The 20,478-nt window shown below is 45.2% G+C and overlaps 1 protein-coding gene across 4 annotated transcripts; it reads left to right on the top strand.

Moving 5' to 3' along the window:
* The first annotated feature begins 6,889 nt into the window (after positions 1-6,889).
* Positions 6,890-20,136, top strand: LOC134636695 (tropomyosin alpha-3 chain-like). 4 transcript variants are annotated; one of them, XM_063486808.1, is made up of 9 exons: positions 6,890-7,203; positions 14,228-14,376; positions 16,817-16,950; positions 17,145-17,262; positions 17,359-17,429; positions 17,713-17,788; positions 18,477-18,552; positions 18,705-18,767; positions 19,214-19,283. In XM_063486808.1, exons 2-8 carry the CDS (start codon positions 14,242-14,244, stop codon positions 18,728-18,730), a joined length of 636 nt encoding a protein of 211 aa, XP_063342878.1. In that variant the 5' UTR covers positions 6,890-7,203; positions 14,228-14,241; the 3' UTR covers positions 18,731-18,767; positions 19,214-19,283. The 4 variants fall into 4 exon arrangements, with proteins under 4 accessions (XP_063342878.1, XP_063342877.1, XP_063342875.1 ...); XM_063486807.1 differs by lacking the exon at positions 17,713-17,788 and adding an exon at positions 19,597-20,136 and having other exon boundaries at positions 6,892-7,203; positions 14,231-14,376; XM_063486805.1 differs by lacking the exon at positions 17,713-17,788 and adding an exon at positions 19,597-20,136 and having other exon boundaries at positions 6,892-7,203.
* The last annotated feature ends 342 nt before the right edge of the window (positions 20,137-20,478 follow it).

Genomic DNA, 20,478 nt, shown 5'->3' with positions numbered 1-20,478 from the left:
CTTCATTCAGCAAATTTATTTCCTGAAACTAAAAATAAACAAAGATGGCTCCTGAAGAATTTGTGAGCTGACGTTCAATTTAATTCAGTTTTATTTATATAGTGTCAAATTACAACAACAGTCGCCTCAGGTGTCACGGGTGCAGGAGAAAGAGGACCCCAAAATGCGGAGCTCTGGCCAAAAAGGGTGCGTTTATTTACAGTGTCCAAAGGTAGTGCCAAAGAACAGTGAAAGGTGCTAATCCAAAGGTGCTCCTCCTTAATCCCCAAGTGCAGCTTCGTCCGTGCGATTCCGTGTGTGAATGGTGCTTCCCGATTCTCCTCTCCGTGCCAATCTCCTGGGAGAGGTTGAAACCAAACACACAGTTCGCGGGCTTTAAAACCAACAATCCACTTTCACTTAAAGTAACTAATGCTACCGGCTTGGAGTAATCATCCGACGTGTCGCCGTGCATCTTCCTTAAATGGCACAGCTCTAAGATGGAGGCTTAGTCCAATGGGCTAGTCCGGATGAGCCTAACTTGAGAGACATGAAAGATGTTATGTACCTTCATACTGCGCTGAAGGGCCAGCTGGACCTTCACAGGATTCAGGACGTCCTGAATGGCAAAGAGCCCCAGGAACCGGGGGCCCAGTTTCTTCGACTCCGTCCGGAGAGGAATGTTTTTGCAGGAGAGCAACACGTCCTGGCCGACCCGATAGTCCGGAGCCGGAACTTGTCAGCGGTCCGCCAGTCTCTTGTTCCGCTCCGACAACCTCAAGACCGCTGCGCGGGTGGCCCGCCAGACCCGACAACAGCGCCTCATATGGTGTTGGACAGAGGGCACCGCCAGCTCATCCTCCGTGACCGAGAGAAGGGGAGGCTGGTACCCCAGTGATGCCTTGAAGGACGAGACTCCTGTGGCCAAAGAGGTGCTTGAGTTATGGGCGTATTCGACCCAAGCCAATTGGTCGCTCCAGGAAGACTGATTGGATGAGGTGACGCACCACAGCATGGCTTCCATCTCCTGGTTCGCCCCCTCGGTTTGCCCATTGGTTTCCGGGTGAAACCCGGAGGACAGATTGACCTGAGCCCCTAGCTCCGAGCAGAACTCTCGCCTGATTAGAAGCAGCTGGCAGGGCGATCAAGCGCAGGTGAGTCGACAGCCGCGCAGAGGAGCCTCCGGGTGGGAGGCCGTCCGGGCCATGCCCTCCCCGGAAGCGCGAACTTCTGTAAACAAACCCCAGGGCTGGGAGAGAGGAGAAACAGGAGAAAAAACACACACCAAAACCCAGGTCGCCCGGGGAGGACCATCTGACCGTGACACAAGGCGCTTTATATTGTAAGGTAGACTCTACAATAATAGATACAGAGAAAAGCCCAACAATCATATGACCCCCTGTGAGCAAGCACTTTGGCGACAGTGGGAAGGAAAAACTCCCTTTTAACAGGAAGAAACCTCCAGCAGAACCAGGCTCAGGGAGGGGCGGGGCCATCTGCTGTGATTGGTTGGGGTGAGAGAAGGAAGACAGGATAAAGACATGCTGTGGAAGAGAGACAGAGATTAATAACAGATATGATTCAATGCAGAGAGGTCTATTAACACATAGTGAGTGAGAAAGGTGACAGTGGGAAGGAAACACCCAGTGCATCATGGGAATCCCCCAGCAGCCTACACCTATTGCAGCATAACTAAGGGAGGATTCAGGGTCACCTGGTCCAGCCCTAACTATATGCTTTAACAAAAAGGAAAGTTTGAAGCCTAATCTTAAAAGTAGAGATAGTGTCTGTCTCCTGAATCCAAACTGGAAGCTGGTTCCACAGAAGAGGGGCCTGAAAACTGAAGGCTCTGCCTCCCATTCTACTTTTAAATACTCTAGGAACAACAAGAAAGCCTGCAGTGTGAGAGCGAAGTGCTCTAATAGGGTGATATGGTACTACAAGGTCATTAAGATAAGATGGGGCCTGATTATTTAAGACCTTGTATGTGAGGAGCAGGATTTTGAATTCTGGATTTAACAGGAATGAAGGGAAGCCAATACAGGAGAAATCTGCTCTCTCTTGTGCTTGTTAGGACAGATGGAAGCGTGCAGAACAATTTGGTCACCCTGGAAGTGCAGATAAAGAGAAGGGTTCAGGCTCCAGGCACGGCGTTTCAGCCCACAGATCAAAGCTGTGCTGCCTTCTGTTACAAGACGTGCCCAAACCCAGTTGTGGGATGATGGAACAGCTCCTCCCGGCCCTGGGAGTGAGGCTCACCCGGAGTGAGGAGGAGAATAACCCCGGCCACTCTGAGAGTGTACTTGTGCCCCTACTTTTAATGGAGGTCAATTTGACCTTTTCACCATAGTGACCAGCCTCAGACTGACGGGCTGGTGGAGCGGCTGAATAATGATTTGCAAATTCATTCACCACGACCAGTTGGGGTCGCAGTGGGAGGTGCCCCAGGCCTCCACAGGATGTTCTCCTTTTAAACTACTGTTTGGCAGGAAGCTGCAGAGGTGTTGGACCTGATTAAAGAAAACTGGGAGGAAGATCCAAACCCAGCTAAAAACAAGATTCAGTAAGTCCTGGACCTGAGAGCAAAGCTGTACACGGGTCCAGGAATGTGCAACAGAGGGCCAAGAAACTTTCACTGGGATACAAAGTACTTGTAACATAAGGCTGACCAACACAGCAGTATTACTCCCTTCCCGGTGAAAATCACTCGCCAAGTGGTAAGTAACCTTCTTGGTCACACGGTGAGTGGGTGACATCGACTTTGAAGTATCACGGTCAGACAGGGGAGGGGCCACACAGATTTATCACCTCAACCTCCTCAAAAGCATGGAAAGAGTCTGAAACCACTTCTCTGGTGAGCCTGGTGAAGGAAAGAGATGAGTTGGGGCCCGAGGTGCCAAATTCCACCTTTCCCACCTCCCTCCATTGTGACGAGCATCTCACACAGGCCCAGAGAGCAGATGTTGGTGCATCTGTTCTCCCTCCCTACGTGGTCGTACCATTTTGAAATGCGACCTGGTGGGCCGATGCGTTCATGGCTTTGCAGGTTACCCGAACATGTAGTGTGCTTAGTGGTTCTGTGAATGAAGCGTCAGAGTTTGATGCTTATTTCCCGGGTCGACGACCTCCTGAACCAGTTAGGCACTGCTTAGCTTTCCAAGACACTGGATTTAATCAGGGGCTACTGGCAGATTCACGTCTTAAGTAGTGATGGGAATTCTGGCTCTTTTGGCTCGGCTCACTAAAAAGAGTCGGCTCTTTCGGCTCCCAACCGGCTCTTCAGGTTGTTTTGTTGCTTTAATTAATTTATTATCAACAACAATATAAAATTATGCACAAAAGGAATTACTAATGTAAAAAAAATCTGTTTTTTATTTATATATGTTTATATATAAAGATATACGGAGACAAAATGCGTACAAACTCCGAAGCACTGCATGAATAAACTGGGATGATTTTTTTGGGAGAGTGTTTTCCTGCTTGGAATTGCATACATAGGATTCACTGCATGAATAAACTTTCTGAATCCTTTATCATCTGCAACTGAAAATAGTTGTGGATGATTACTATACATTTCTAATGTGACGATGTTGTTTCTTGTTGTTGCCCCTGGCTCTCTTTCTCTCTCTCTCCCTCCCGCTCTGTTCCTGTGCTACTGCGAGTGTTACTATCGCCCCTCCCCCCTCTGCTCAGCCCAAGCACAAGGCCCACATGCGGAGTGAAGCAAAAAAAATGAGAGAGAGAGGGTGAGAGAAAGAAAAAAAACCCCACGGCTCCCAATAAGGAGCCGGCTCCCGTCGTTCACTTCTAAGAGCCGGCCCTAAGAGCCGTTTCGTTTGTGACCCACACATCACTAGTCTGAAGAGTCCAAGAAAAAACGGCCTTCCCCCCTCTGTACGGTTTGTATCAATTTGTCCTGCTTCTGTTCGGCTTGTTCAGAGCCCCGGCCACTTTCCAGAGTCCGACCCATGGCCCTTTGACACGTCTTCACCTTCATCCGCGTTCCTGTCAATCTTCACTGTAACTATCAAAAAGGGTGAAGCAATAATTTAAACCCCCCCAAAAAGAACAACTAAAGCAATGTACAGCTACAGTAATGAAGTATTTGTACTTTCTTGCAGAGGTTGGAACAAACACGTGGGTCATGTAGCCATCCTCCTCCATCTGAAGCTGATCTCTCTGATCTTACTCACATTCAGAAGCAGATGCTTCATAAAATCATCCACTGGTGCTTCATCCTGCTGATGCAGCCACCCACTGCTGCTCCATCACAGTGTTTCTGTAGGTTGAGCTCCTTCACATCATCTGTTTTCAGTAGCAAGCGATGCTTATGATTGTGCCACAGCACATTTTGAACAACACCATGGGAATTTCAGATTTCACACAGCTGGTTGGATGTTACACTCTGGAAATGGATTGAAGGTGAGTGTTATTAACCCTCTGGGGTCCACGGACACACTGCACCTCCAAATCACATGACTGATGTAAGCTGACACAGCCACAAGCTGCAGCCACGCTGAGTCTTTCAGCCCGTGTTGAAGTTTGGACTTCAAAGTTTTAAAATTTTAATTACAGGCCAGTAAATCCAGAGTTATGATAAAAATATTTATGTATATAAGCCATGCTTTTTTCTAAATACTGTCGTCAAGGTTTTGTTTTGTTTTTTGTATAAAGCATTTTCTAAGGACAGCGCAAAAACAGTAAAAAAAGGGGAAAAAAGACACCTGTTTCCTATCGGTGGAAAAATGCACCATGTCGACCAATTAAACAAAAAAAAAGTCAAGTCGTGGGATTTGGTTGTTTAGGCAGAGGGGAAAGTTTTGGGAGTGACGGTAACGGCAGCGAGACAGAGCGAGCGAGAGAGAGAGAGTTTTTAGACATGGGAGATTTGTGACGTTTAGTGTGTTGTGTTGTCTTGTGTGGTTAGTCTGTTGTGTAGTCATTGTTTTGTTTTGTGTGTCAGTGAGGGCACTAATGAATGTCACACAGGCACATCTGCAATGTAAACACTATCACCAAGTAGAAAACCAGCGCAGTGATACGCCTCCTGCTGTCAGGCCTGCAGGTTTGTGCTGTTCTCCTGTCTTGTGGTGGACAAACTTTTTTTTTTGACTGGCACACATCATTTGTGGGGCATCTTATTGCGACACCTGATTGTTCTCTTATTTTAGTTTTAGTATCATTTTTAAAGCGTTGTACAAAATTAAAAAAAACAGCAGGTGTATTGGCTGCATTTTTAGATAAATAGTTGTATTTGTTTACAAAATGTGTGCATAAGTTTTCAAAATGTAGAATTTATATTTGCATTTCAAGTTATAAAAATAATTTACTCAACATGTCTGTGTTTTGTTTACAGTAAAAAAATACTACTAGGATTTTAAGTTTGTGTGATTTCAGATCAGTAATATTAACACAGTATGTCAATGAAAACACAACTGAATTCAGACACGTGAGGTTGAGCTGAAAAGAATGAAACCAAACAAGGCAAAGGGGGAAAATCAAAAGGAGTCAGAAATGACCGGTTGTATTTGGACCTCAGAGGGTTAATCCAACAAATCATGAAAAATTAGGTTTAAATTTTTGTTCATGACGGTGCAGATTTCTGACATTTTGTGTAATTTAAGCGTGTAACGATTTTACCTTTTTTTCTAACGATAAACAGTGAAACTTCAGTTAGACTTGTGTTTGTAAATGAAGCGCCACATGTTGTGAGCTTTCTGGATTGTATACTTACTGGGCTACATATTTATTTATTATACAGGCTATACAGTACACAACATCACGTTTTATGTCACTAAAGTGTTTTAATTATGTAGGCTACAGAAAATAATTAAGTTATAGACTATATTTCTATGAAAAACATGCATAATTACTGCATTTGAATCAGTTTAACCATATAAACCACCTGCATATGTGTTTGGAAAAAAAGGCTTTGATTTTGCCAGCCCATTTGATTTCTTTGCCACCCTCATGCCACCCTAAGAAAAGTTCTCTAGATCCGTCCCTGGTCCAGTGGGTCAAATCGAATCCTTTGCGGACCAATTCTGCCCCCCGGCAGTGTATGTTTGGCACGCTGCCCTATGATAATACAGAGAAAACCCAATAATCAAATGGCAACCTTTGATTGAGCACTTGGCAACAGTGGGAAGGAAAAACTCCCTTTTAACAGGAAGAAAATTGTATAATCCAAACAGGGAGCTGGTTCCATAGAAGAGCGGCTTGATCGATGTCCCAGGACCACAGATCACTGCTGCTGTTACAGGATGAAGGTGGGGTCTTCCTGCAGGCCAGCACACAGTCTGCTTTAACATCACGCTGGAGCTACCTGTGCACACCTGCCAGAGTTGCTCCTCTCTGATCTTCTACACTTTTTTCCCACCTCGAGGTGGCTGCTGCTGTTAATTTAATTGATTTAATTAGAGCCAAATTGCAATAACACATCAGAAGAACAAGCTGGAGAAGATTTCTGGTTTGGTTTGTTAAAAAAAAAATCTGTCATTATGCATTCTAAGGTTTAATATTCAGTCACAATGAGACGGGATTAACAGCTAAACAGTTTCAAAAACAACTTATTCAGGAAAAAAAATAAACAGAACAGAGCCAGACATCAAAGAGTCCATTCAGTTTCAGTAAAGTCACTAAGACCGGTAAAACTGAATCAAAATCCTCACGGACACTTTTTAAAGTCTCATTGTTTACATTGGATTTTTCTGCAAAAGCAAGTTTTAATTCATTTAAAACAGTCATGTTTGCACAAATAATTAATACACTTTCTTTAGTTTTCATAGAGAGCGCTAATGTGTGCTGTCCGGGAGGTATTCACAGAGCTCAGGAGTCTGATTTTAAACTTTGATACTCGGCAGCTTCTTCTTTCGGACTTTTACTTTGAAGAGGACATAGTGCAACATCACTTCCCGTGGAGCGAATTTAACCCGGAAGAGGGCGAAGTCTCCTGAGTTGGGAGTTGGCTGGAACCGGAATCCAGACTCAGTGCGACCAGAACCCTAGACCAGAAATCGAGACCACCACCCGAACCGGGAGCACGAGGACCGACACGAGACTCGAATCCGCGGAGGCTGAGACGTAGCGCGATTCACAGTTCGACAAACTTCAGGGCGAGTGAGGCATTAGCCGCCAACAGCTAACAGTTAGCTGACCGGGAAGTGAGTGCAGCGGAAGAAGGGCGCGAGCTACAGGTGTGATTCCTTCCAAGGATTCGGACAGGTAAGTGGGTGACACACGGGTAAAGCTGAGCACACCTGAGCTGAGCTAACGAACTAGCCGCTAACAGGGCGGTGTCCGCAGCTAGCTTCCGGCGCTAACGTGCTAACACGGAACAAACAGTGGCGCACACAAGAGGAAGTCAGGTGTGAAAAACGTGCTTCCGATAAAGTCGGTAATAATCGATGAGGTATGGACAAAAGACCCGAGCACGTGAGAGGTGCGCGGGCACAGGGAGGGACTAAAGTTTGAGTTTTATTCAGACCAACTTTATTTTAAAAAGCCAATCATAGGGGGAGAGAACCGGAACCGCCCCCTGAACGTGCCTCTTCAGATCAAAGCTTCAACTCTGACCTACACTTCCGATTTGATCAGATTAATCGGTGGTCAAAAATATGGGTGATGACCCTGTACATTAATCACACTCGGAGGATGGGTCATTGCTCAGGCCCAGCAGTGTGGGGAAATCAGATTATTAAGAATAATCAGAGTACTCTCAGAATCTCTGAGCTGAGCTCAAGTGTAGCAGTCGTTCCTACAGCCTTCAGCTTGGCGGTGTTAGGAATCAAGAGGCTCATGCGACACAAGAAAGAGCCACTGGTGCTCAGGTGGAACAGTGGTGTACCCATCTCAGCAGATTTGTGTCAGCTGACTGCGAGGAAAATTCCCCGAGATCGATTCGTTGCTGACACCCAATCCAAATATCGGATCCTCCCAGAGGACGCCGGTCTATGGAGATGATCTAAAGCAGAGATTGCTCTGCCCTCTTCGTTCGTCTCAGGAGCTTGAAACCCATGTTACTCTGTGGGCTGCAGGATGCCACTGTGATCTGGCAGCAGAAAAACCCACGCCGCCTTCTGTCAGAGCTAAGATGTTATGCTAGGGCTGTTCGATATAACGATATATATCGGATGACGATATAAAAACGTCTATCGTTTCCTTTTACGCTATCGTTTGTTTCGTGGTGTCGCAAAATAAACTGTTTACATATTTTTTTTCATTGTTTTGATGGTCACCGTAGTGGCTATATTAATTTCTTAAATTTCTCTCTTTCTCTTATATTTAATATAACCACACTACGGACCGACATGCGCCTGTTTTTATGTGTTGTCCTTGTTAGCAACAATGACGGTAAAACCATTGCGTGTCCGCTTGTTTATTTTCTATATAAACCTTTCAGAATAAAGCTCAAGATCCTGTTGAGACCTTTCAAAATAAACGGAATCACGTGAAAGAGTATGCAGAGTATTTACAGATGAGAAGCAACAAAGAGGCGTCAGGTGCTAAAAAACAAACCTTAGACTCAAACGTTAGAACAGGCTTTTCCCCGCAGCACGCCGTGTAATAAATACTCACAAAGAAACGGCGGCCGTTACAACTTATGTCTAAAAATGTATCGTTTCATGCATCGGTTAAAATACTCAACTCCAGGTACACGACGCCCAGCTGGAAACACTTCACGCAAGTCGAGCTGCCCGAGATTCACAGAATTTACAGAAAATGTTAAATTTTTGTGATTTATATCGTTATCGGACGATAGATGTCTTACATCGGGATATGAGATTTTGGTCATATCACACAGCCCTATGTTATGCTATGCTCCATCCATGTTACCATTGGATGTCAGAACGGTCACGCCGCTTCAGAGTTGCCGCGTTCCAGGAAAAGCAGGTTTTTGTTTTGGTTCTTCATGAGTTAGAGACATTCACGTATCACCAGCAACACAGCATAACACTAATGTTTCTTACACATTCGAGAACCGCCTGATCACTGCTTTATGTACGGCTTGGTGACTCAAAAATACACACCTTGGTTTAATGCAACTCACTTCTATTTATACAGCGCCAAATCACAACCACAGTTGCCTCAAGGTGCCATATATAGTAAAGTAAAGGCCCTTCAATAATGCGAGGAAAACGGAGAAAGCCCAAACAATTATATGAGCAAGGGCTTTGGTGATGGTGGGAAGGAAAAACTCCCTTTTAACAGGAAGAAACCTCCGGCAGAACCAGGCTCAAGTATGCGCTCTCCTTTTAGTCCCTGTCAGGACTCTTGCTGCAGCATTTTGGATTAACTGAAGGCTTTTCAGGGAGTTTTTAGGACTTCCTGATAATAATGAATTACAGTAGTCCAGCCTGGAAGTAATAAATGCATGAACTAGTTTTTCAGCGTCACTCTGAGACAGGATATTTCTAACTTTAGAGATGTTGCACAAATGGAAGAAAGCAGTCTTACATATTTGTTTAATATTTGCATTGAAGGACATGTCCTGGTCAAAAATGACTCCAAGGTTCCTCACAGTGTTACTGGAGGCCAAGGTAATGCCATCCAGAGTAAGAATCTGGTTAGATACCATATTTCTAAGATTTTCAGGGCCGAGTACAATAACCTCAGTTTGATCTGAATTAAGAAGCAGAAAGTTAGCGGCCATCCAGGTCTTTATGTCTTTAAGACATTCCTGCAGTTTAACTAATTGGTGTGTGTTATCTGGCTTCATGGATAGATAGAGCTGCGTGTCATCTGCATAGCAGTGTAAATGTATGCTATGTCTTCTAATGATGCTGCCTATGGGAAGCATGTATAATGTAAACAGAATTGGTCCTAGCACTGAACCCTGTGGAACTCCATAATTAACCTCAGTGTGTGAAGAGGACTCTCCATTTACATGCACAAATTGGAGTCTATTAGATAGATATGATACAAACCACTGCAGTGCAGTACCTGTAATACCTACAGCGTGCTCTAATCGCTCTAATAGGATATTATGGTCGACAGTATCGAACGCTGCACTGAGGTCTAGCAGGACAAGCACAGAGATGAGTCCACTGTCAGAGGCCATAAGAAGATCATTTGTAACCTTCACTAAAGCTGTTTCTGTGCTGTGATGAGCTCTGAAACCTGACTGAAACTCTTCAAATAAGCCATTCCTCTGCAGATGATCTGTTAGCTGTTTGACAACTACTCTTTCAAGGATGTTTGATATGAAAGGAAGGTTGGAGAGGAGGCTGCCAGTTGTAGCATCCAAGTGTAAATAAATATCAATGGTACTGAAAGTAGCTGTAGATAATATTACATCTGTGGGATGATTATTGGTCATTCTTTCTCTAATGATTAAAATGTTATTTGTGAAGAAGTTCATGAAGTCATTACTAGTTAACGTTAAAGGGATGGTTGGCTCAACAGAGCTCTGACTGTTTGTCAGCCTGGCTACAGTGCTGAAGAGAAACCTGGGGTTGTTCTTATTTTCTTCAATCAGTGATGAATAGTAAGATGTTCTGGCTTTGCGGAGGGCTTTCTTATAAAGCAGCAAACTATTTCTCCAGGCTAAATGATGATCCTCTAAATTTGTGACACGCCATTTCCTCTCCAGCTTACGAGTTATCTGCTTTAGGCTACGTGTTTGAGAATTATACCACGGAGTCAGGTACTTCGGATTTGAGACCTTAGTTTTCACAGGAGCTACAGTATCCAGATATGTCTGTGAAGGTTCTCAATCATCCAGGTCATCGTAGTCAAAGGAGTTTCTTCAGTTCTCAGAACTGAAGAAGCTTCTCGGATGAGAGGTGAAACGTCTTCAAGCAACTTAAAGAAGTCCAGACGCTTTTCTTTCCAAACTCCTTTGACTACAGTATCCAGAGTCGTACGTAGTGAGGAGGTAAAATTATTAACAAGATGATCGACTTCTGTTGGAGTAGCGTTCAGGTAGCTGCTCTGCTCTGTGTTGGTACAGGTCATTGATGATGATAACAGTGGGGGGATTATATTTTTAAACTTATCTCCAAAAGTTGATTCTGTTCATCTGGACGTAGCATTTTGTGGGAGAAACATTTCGTCTCATTCAAGTGACTTCTTCAGTCTCAGCTGACTGCAGGTTTCCCCAATTTTATAAACAGTACATTTGCATAATGACTGAAACCAGCCCACTGAAGGAACAATGGGCTGGGAGTTCCTTATTCTTAATTATGCAAATTCTCATGACCATTGATCAAAGACCACTGATCAATGGCCATGAGTACCATTCACAGAGAGTGGGGGAATGGCTGCAATCACAGCGTTATAAGATGGTGAAAGATGTACCCTTAGGCCCCCTCCTCGATTCAGAGATGGTCTTTCCCTTTTCACGTAAAGGGCCTCCTTGACTCCGCCCTCAAACCAGCGTTCCTCCCTGTCCAAGATGTGTACATCCTCCCTGACCTCCCAGCCCATTGTTCCTTCAGTGGGCTGGTTTCAGTTATTATGCAAATGTACTGTTTATAAGATTGGAGAAAACTGCAGTTAGCTGAGACTGAAGAAGTCACTTGGATGAGTGACGAAACGTTTCTCCCACAAAACGCTACGTCCAGATGAGCAGAATCAACTTTTGGAGATTTACTTTCCTGGATGATTGAGCATGCATCAAGAAATTCTTAAACTTAGTTACAGCGCTTTCAGAAAGACATCTACTGTGATAAAGTCTACTCTCCACTGCTGTGTAATCAATTATTGTAAATGTAAATGTTATCAGGAAATGATCAGACAGCAGAGGGTTTTCAGGAAACACTGTTAAATGTTCAGTTTCTATGCCATATGTTAAAACAAGATCTAGAGTGTGATTAAAGTGGTGGGTGGGTTCTTTTACATTTTGAGAGAAGCCAATTGAGTCTAATAACAGATTAAATGCCATGTTGAGGCTGTCATTTTTAGCATCTACATGGATGTTAAAATCACCCACAATAATTATTTTATCTGAGCTGAGCACTAAATCAGATAAAAAGTCTGAGAAATCAGAGAGAAACTCTGTGTAAGGCCCAGGTGGACGATAGATGATAACAAGTAAGACTGGTTTCTGAGTTTTACAGCTGGGTTGGACAAGGCTAAGCATCAGGCTTTCAAATGAATTAAAAGTCTGTCTGGGTCTTTGGTTGATTAATAGGCTGGTGTGAAAAATTGCTGAGAATCCATACAGGAAGGGGTGGGACTATATTTCGATGGGCACACTATGCGGCCAATCGCATGCAAAGACAGACTGGGATCATACTATAATGTGAAAGCAGGAAGGAGGGCAGACGTGTAGTGGTACAGGCCAGGCACACAGACAGACTTAAATGTGTGTCGGGAAAAAGTAAAATGAGTGAAAACGTAAAGTGAGCATCTGGCTGCATTTCAGTGATATTGGAGGCCACAAAGCTGAGTGCAGAATTGATCAAATTAGGAGCTGGATAAAGTCAAACCCGCTTTTATTCTCAGCCATTTTTCACTGTTGAGGACAAAAGGTTTCAAACTTGTCCAGGCCTTAAACTTCATGTGTGTTCTCCCTTCTAGACTTAGAGCTTTTTATTGTCATTGTGCAGTTTCTTGCACAGTGAAATTGGGTAGCTGGACCACAAAGGTGCAAAAGTAAAGAAGAGAAAACAATATACAACGAGGGGAAAAATAAAATAAAAAGCAATATATATGTATACACATATATGTAGTTTTTGATGTAGTAAATGCATCAAAATAAGGCTTTTATGAGAAAATGTGGAGGGTGAAGGTAACGGTGGTCCCAGTGGTAATCAGAGCACTCGGTGCGGTGACTCCCAAACTAGGCGAGTGGCTCCAACAGATCCCGGGAACAACATCGGAGATCTCTGTCCAGAAGAGCGCAGTCCTAGGAACAGCTAAGATACTGTGCAGGACCCTCAAGCTCCCAGGCCTCTGGTAGAGGACCCGAGCTTGAAGGATAGACCGCCCGCAAGGGGGCGAGCGGGGGATTTTTAAAATGTGTATATATTAGGAATTTCTTAAGCTGGGCATACACTGTTCGATTTAAAAAAGAAAAAAAAAAGAAAAAATTCAGTCGCGTTATTCAGCTTCTGCTCAAACTGTACGATTGACTCGCAGGTGTTAGAAGTTCGTAGGTCACGATGCAGGGTGTCTCAGTATATGGCCCAATGCTCTGATGCACCCTCACGACGGCCGACAGGATTTCAAACAGGTTTGATTTTCTTGCGACCAAGCGATTGATGATCGGGAGCTGGTCGTGAGGTGCTAATCGCTTCTCGTTACCCCGCATATACTACACGATGCATGACACACGATTAAAGCGAAACTCGGGCCGAGCCTCAAAACGGTTGCACGACTGAAAAATCAGCTCAGTGTATGCCCAGCATTTAGCCAACTAAATAAGGGAAAAATTGAACTGAGTAGTCTTAAAACTAAGAAGCGCTTAGATTTCAAGTTGTATTTGAGAAGCATTTCACGTCCAAAACTCATTTAACAAAGGCATTTAAACCCATCAGTGTCACTGTTCAACAGTGACTCATGCTGCTTAACTGTGCAGCACCACGCAGCGTGCATTATGAACACTGCATGTTAGACTCCAGACCGGCGACAGAGGAGAAGGCGCTTAAACTCATGTTAAATGTGATATAAAAGAGTTTAAAGTGTTATTAAAATTTGCCAAATGAAAATCCAAAAACCTACAACTGTGACTGAAAAGTGTGGCGCATTGTGGCTTGCATTAGGAATGAAAATCAGTGACAACCACTTCAATTAAAGCTAACACCCAAAACAACAAAACCATAAATCATCCAGCTGCTTTCTTACACTGATCTGGAGTCAGGTGGTGGGGGCAGCAGCAGCAGGGAGGCTCAGACCTCCCTCTCACCACCTTCTCCAGTTTACCTGCGGAAACGCTGAGCCGTTCCCAGGCCAGGCGATCGATCTGGGGCTTCCTCCTGGTAGGAGGGGTTACGTTTTTACGTGTTTACTGGCGTGGACAAATCCGGACTGTTAACAGGTTGTAGAAGTGAGCTCCCCTTGCCCCTTTTTTAGGATTCACGTATTTACACACAGAGCTCCACGTTATGTTTCACACCGCGGCTCGCTGTGTTCGCTCCCCGGCTCAGTGATAGAGGGCCTCCCTCTGACCACAGCTGTGATTATTTCAATCTTCAAAACGTCATTTGAACTGACTTCCTGCTGATAGTTTATTTCAGACTAGGTATGTGCGGCGCTCTGTGACTGTTTTACTGTGAAACGTGTGTAATAAACTTTTTCTGTGCAGTAGAAGAAGAAAAGATGAGTGGCGGCATGAACAGCATCGAGGCGGTGAAGAAAAAGATCAAAGTCCTGCAGGAGCAGGCCGAGGAGGCCGAGGAGCGGGCAGAGCGACTGCAGAGGGAGGTGGAGAAGGAGAAGAGGAGCCGGGAGGAGGTACAGCACACGCACCCGAACGATGTCCTTAAGTCACAGGCGATGACATCACGTATTTCACAGCTGTTTCCTGTCAGGTGGCATGAGTCTGCGCTCCCACAGTCCTGTACTGCTGTGCGTTTGTCATTGTGGGTTTAACCCTTTAAAACCGGTCGGAGCGGGCACGCTCCGTTTTGCGTAACTATTTTTAAATCCCTGTAGAACCGGAACCACGTAAGCTAGCGCAAAAATCTTTTTTGCATATGAAACCGGAGGAGTTGTACTTACATCTTATGCCATCAGCTTGTCCCAGGTCACGGTTTCCTTCCACATAAAGCTTTGCAAAAACTGCATAAAAAGCACTTGCAGCAGCAAAAACATAATATTCCAGAAACATGCTTTGCCGATTCGATCAGCTGTTCAAAACACTTCCTACGTTGGAATAGACGTCAGCACGAACAATCGCGTGTCCGCCATTACCTGGCCAAGACCGGAAGTGACATCATTTTCGCGGAAAATGTAGTTTTTTTTTTACCTTCAGGGCCTTATAAGCCTTTACTGGTGTTTTTAAAAGTCATGTTTGGCTTTATGCTTTCCTGAATAGTTTCTGGGATGCTTAGAACTCAAATTGCACTGCTGGAAATAGTTTATTTTGATGCACATGCTGATTTTTTTTGCAAATTTGCATTATAATATTTATTTTTGTTTTTCCTGCAGTATATAAAAATTGGTGTATCTCTTAAATTTCTCTAACCAGAAATATATGTAAAAAATCAAAAACAATTTTCTTGTAGTTTATTGCACTTTTTTGCAATTTATGTAGTTACTATGGACTTAATGCATACATGTTATTAAAATTTGGGCTATAACGGTTGTATTGATGTATAGCAACTTGAAATGCTCCCAAAAATGTCTCCACAGCATGTAAAAATATAAAGATAAGCTCTGGCGGACTTGGTTCTGTGGTAGGTCTTAAAGGGTTATGTGGCACTGCATTCAGACAGGAAATGATGCTATTACTCACAATCAGACCTCAGTCACAAAACAGGAAGTGTGCCTGATGCGGCTGGCTCTGATTGGTGTACAGCCTGAAGTTTAGAGCGAACTCGACGTGTTTGAAGCAGGGCGTAAAGATCAGGCGAGCTGTGTAGTTCCAGCAGCGCTGCAGCAGAGGGCGCTCACCTTTTCTAAGTTTGTGGGCTCCCGACAACAGAAAAAAGACAAATTTCGGCGGCACAAATTCAGGAAGCAGAGGCGACGCTCGCAGGTCGCTGACTTTGATTGCTGCTTCAGCCCGATACGTTTGCTGTGTGTCACCGTGGCGTTTCCTGCCTGTGGGGGAGGAGCTTTGTCTCCTCTGCGTTCCTCGTGGCTCGCTGACACAGTCGCCTGAGTTTTTGTGAATATTTGGTCCAGCCACTTGATTAGCTCAGCATGGTGCTGTTTTCTCTCTGATTGGCTGTTTAAGCTGTCCGTGACAACATGCTGATCGTGTTTCATGATGCTGGAGGAGACTGCATGAACAGGAAGTGATAAAGCTCGATGAACACGTTCCTGCTGCTTCTTTAAACACAGATATATTTCACCTCTGTAATATTCTGGATGTTTATAACTGAGCTCTTATTTTTGTAAACATTTACAAATATCCTCTTATTTATCTTACTGTTGTGCTGCAGCGACATCATTTCCTCCGATTATCAAAGTGTTGTGAAAATGACAATGATTGATAGGAGGACTCACACACATCTGGAGGTGGCTCACATGTGGTTCCTCCCACACAGTGTGCACAGCCTCATTGCTACCTGTTACAGTAAATATCCAGTACCCTTCCTGTCAGCGGAGTGTGTACTCTGAGTACTGCAGTACACTGTGTGTGTATCAGGGCGTGACGCGCTGATAAACGGCAGCATGAAGCTGCTGATAACACACTGGCTGTGTGACCTGATGCGTACAGGAAGCCTGACCCGTTTCACTTCCTGTTACCTCCAGATTAAAGGTGCTGGGTTAAAAAGGCCGCAGTCTGCTTGTGCGTTCTGGTGCTGAACTCGACTTTAAGCAGAATTAAAGTCGTTTTTTTTATTTTATGACAGTTTTTCATATTTTAAGAGTAAACAGACAAACTACAGTTAAGCTTTGTTTTGGTTTTTTAGGCACGTTTGTGAATCATGAAATCAGAAACGTTATTTATAAAACAGATGATTCCTATGTCATTTCCTGTTTGTGCTGCTGAACCAGAGCAAGCTTGTTATTAATACAATAACAATGTTTCATAACTAGTAAAAAACACATTTTTAGCTTTAAGTATTTCACGTGCAGCTGTCACTGTGTGTGTGCGCACCTGTGTGTGAAGAGGAATTTTATTGTGAAAGGAAGGAACAGGATGGGGAATGACAGGATGTTTGCGCCCCTGGGGGGTTAGAGGTCGATGTGTCAGCTGACCCGTGTCTGCGTCTCACCGCAGGCGGAGGCCGAGGTCACGTCTCTGGGTCGGCGTCTGCAGCTCAGCGAGGAGAACCTGGACCGCACTCAGGAGAGGCTCGCCGCCGCGCTGCACAAGCTGGACGAGGTTGAGAAGGTAGCTGACGAGAGCGAGAGGTCAGAGGGCGCTTGTACTCCACAAATACTGCAAAGTACTACAGCTTGTAATAATACACAGTAATACTGTGGCAGTACTATGACTTTAGAGAAGCACTGCAGGATTTGTAGGATTTGTTTGTAGCTTTTTTACACAGCAGCAGTGATGAGAAGGTCAAAGGTCAATGTGATCACATAACTTTGTCCACAATCAGGGGGATGAAGGTGATCGAGAACAGAGCTCTGAAGGACGAGGAGAAGATGGAGCTGCTGGAGGTGCAGCTGAGGGAGGCCAAAACCATCGCTGAGGAGGCGGACCGCAAGTACGAGGAGGTACTGCAGTACTGCACACGCTGCTACCGCCATTACCACATAGTAGTAGTACATAGTGGTAGTACACAGGAATGCAGTGTGCTGTTTGATTGACAGGTGGCTCGTAAACTGGTGATGGTGGAAGGAGAGCTGGAGCGAGCTGAAGAACGAGCGGAGCAGGCCGAGAGGTTCAACACACACACACACAGACACGCACAGACACGCAACTTTCAGAGCCACTTTATTAGGAACACCTCAGGGACCACACAGGTGAGTTTCGAGCGGGTAGGTGTTCCTAATGAAGTGGACTTACCTGCCTCTGTAACAGCATGAAGCTGCTTTGACACACCTGGTAACTGTGACATCACATTGATGCCACACTGCTTCTGTAACAGCTCCGCCTCTTTCTCCCTGTCTGTTTCCACGGCAACTGTCTGCATGCCCTGCTACCTGCCTCCACCTGTCTCACAGTAAGGTTCGGAGGTTGGAGGAGCAGCTGAGGAGCTTCGATCACTCGCTGAAGAGTCTGCAGGCGTCCGAGGATAAGGTACTGAGGGTCACGTGACCTGGACCTGCTGTCCGAGTGAAGCTCCTCCTCCTGACCTCCCACTGCCTCCATGATCTCTGACCTTTATCTGCTGCTTCAGCTCCTCCTCCTCACCCTCCTCCTCTTGTTGCTCTGCATGAATCTACCTGCAGGCTCAATGACACCTGACAGTGCGCGCACACACACCTGATGACACACACACAAACTCGTAGGGTGCTCAGGTGGTGTCGGGTTGATTAAAATCCTTCTAGAAGCAGTTCTCGACACTCGGCAGCCATCTTGGTAACAGGGTGTCAAGCAGCAGGTGAGGTAGAAATGTAAATCAATGGCTTTGTCGGCATCCTCATGACCTGAAAATGAGGGGGCGGAGCCTACAGGATCACATTTATGGTGTTCCACCTTGCTCCTGCACCTGTCTGCCTGGCGACAGAATACATCATCAGTTCCGTACCTGGCAATCTCTCAGAGCAGCACCTGTGCAGGTGTGCTGCTCCGTCTAAGTCCTGAGGCGGGAACATTAAAGATGGGGACCGTATGGACAGTTGGGTCAGGCTCGTAACATTTCCAGGTGCTGCTGAGTGCATCCTGCTTTAGTCGGAAGGTAGTTGATACCTGACACCACCTGAGCCTACCTGCCCACATGCCTGTCTGACACACTGTGTCCTCTGATGTGACCTTTGACCTGCAGCAAGACCCGGGTGTTGGAGGAGGAGCTGAAAACTGTGTTCACAAGTGCAAAGTCTCTGGAGGCCCAAGCCGACAAGGTAGGAGGAGGGGGTGGGGCTTCATGGCACAGGTAAATCTGCCGGGGAACGGAGCCGGTGCTGTCACTGGAACCAGAAACTGTTCATCCTCACACCTGTGTGCTCACCTGTGTGTACCTGCTCTCTGATTGGCTGCTGTCTCTGTGTGTCAGTACTCTCAGAAGGAGGACAGGTATGAGGAGGAGATCAAGAGCCTGCGCAACAGACTGAAGGAGGTGAGTGCCATGTTCACCTGTGACGTCACGACCTGTTGGAGAAACTCGATTTGTTTTTTCTTTTCACAATAAAAGTTGTCAGCTGCATGGAGGGAAGCATCTGAATAAAGTCAGCCGATCGTCGGTTTAAGGCTATGTGTGTAATGTATTTTCAATTTTATAATCAAGGTCTGAGACTTTGTCTGAGGTCACGAATATTAAACAAGATTAATGTGACCATAAAGTGTGATGTTTTTTCAAAATAAAACTAAACAAAAATATCTTGAAAGGGTTTAAAAAAAGAAAAAAAAGTAGAAAAGCAGGACGTACGAGCGTTTTCAGTTTGACTATTTATCCTGCACAAAACAACAAACCAGAGCGACCAATCAGGGTTCTGCAACAGACCAGCTTTTCACATTCTCCCAGGTGTGTATTTCCCTTTTGTCATCCGACTTCCTGTGTTTCAGGCTGAGACCAGAGCTGAGTTTGCCGAGCGCTCGGTGGCCAAACTGGAGAAAACCATCGATGGTCTGGAAGGTGAGGCTCACGATCAATATTCATCACAGATAACAAGTGTTATTTGTCACATACACAGTACAACATGTGTCCGAGCTGCAGACTTGGCCGCGCCATTCCAGGTTTCCAGGTTGGATGGTTTTCTAGGCAGGACCCTTACTGAACACAGGGCGGGAATCGAACTTGCAACTCCCGCTCCAAAGGCGTATAGTCTTACCACTACACTATCAGCTGCCAGCTGAGGTCACAAAGTAAAACTGTAAGACCTCAGAGACCAGCCTGTGATTGATGTGATTGGTCATTGACTGGTTGGCCCCTCCTCTCTGTGTTGCAGATGCTTTGACTTCTGCCAAGAACGCAAACCTGGAGCTCCAGGCGACCCTGAACCAGACCATGGAGGAGCTCAACTCCTGCTGAACCTCTGGCTCCGCCTCACCTGACGTGGATGTCAGGAAACTCTGTGGCCAAAATATTCCTCTTCCCTTTCTTCCTCTGGCTCAACCCCTTTTGCCACTGGCCCCTCCCCTTTTCTCTGCTTGCTGGAGGTCAGAAACTAGATCCTCTGATCCTGCTATGACAGCGGTGAGAGGAGCGTGGGAGATATTTCCTCTCCAATCTGGCTCCTCCCCTCACCTTTGGCTCCTCCCCCTCTTTTCTCACATTCCTACTTTGAACTTTTTCTGCACAGTTTGCTTTGCCTCCACCCCAGTCATGTTTTTGTCTATGGGAGTAATGAGTGACTAACAGCCCCGCCCCTCGTTAACTAATGACTAATGGCGTGTTTGTCTTAACGGTTTGTCGTTCCTGCTTTAGTTCACTTTGCCACAATAAATATTGATGACTGATTGATTAAAGCCAATCTTCTGTTAGCCAATTATTGTTTTTGTCTTCTGGGGTGTGGCTTACTGGAGTGACCAATAACAGAGGCATTCAACTGCCAAATATGGTGAACAAAGGGGCCAATCACAAGCCAGACATGCCTCCTGTTTTCTTTGACCTTAGGACAGAATCAAAGTTAAGAAAAGTGATTACCTGGAGGCAGGTGCTGTCATCACTGATGATGTCACAGTTCATTGTAATAAATCGTGAAAGTGAAACAGGATTTTATAAAATAAAAGCACCGTATGTAGACCCAAACAGAGTCTGTGGGTTATTGATCGATCGACTCATTTTCCTCTGAAACGGTGAGGCAGCTGTGAAGTTGTACTGCAATACA

The sequence above is a fragment of the Pelmatolapia mariae genome, linkage group LG10_11, assembly GCF_036321145.2.
Source record: "Pelmatolapia mariae isolate MD_Pm_ZW linkage group LG10_11, Pm_UMD_F_2, whole genome shotgun sequence".
NCBI lineage: Eukaryota > Metazoa > Chordata > Actinopteri > Cichliformes > Cichlidae > Pelmatolapia > Pelmatolapia mariae.
The sequence above is the reverse complement of the archived record's forward strand: the minus strand, read 5'-3'. Positions and strand labels throughout refer to the sequence as shown.

What these genes read in the sequence shown, in the direction of transcription:
- LOC134636695 (XM_063486807.1), top strand. Translation starts at nt 14,242, where the DNA reads ATGAGTGGCGGCATGAACAGCATCGAGGCGGTGAAGAAAAAGATCAAA. An exon ending in AGAAGAGGAGCCGGGAGGAG is followed by an intron (nt 14,377 to 16,816) that starts GTACAGCACACG and finishes GTCTCACCGCAG; the next exon opens with GCGGAGGCCGAGGTCACGTC. An exon ending in GTAGCTGACGAGAGCGAGAG is followed by an intron (nt 16,951 to 17,144) that starts GTCAGAGGGCGC and finishes GTCCACAATCAG; the next exon opens with GGGGATGAAGGTGATCGAGA.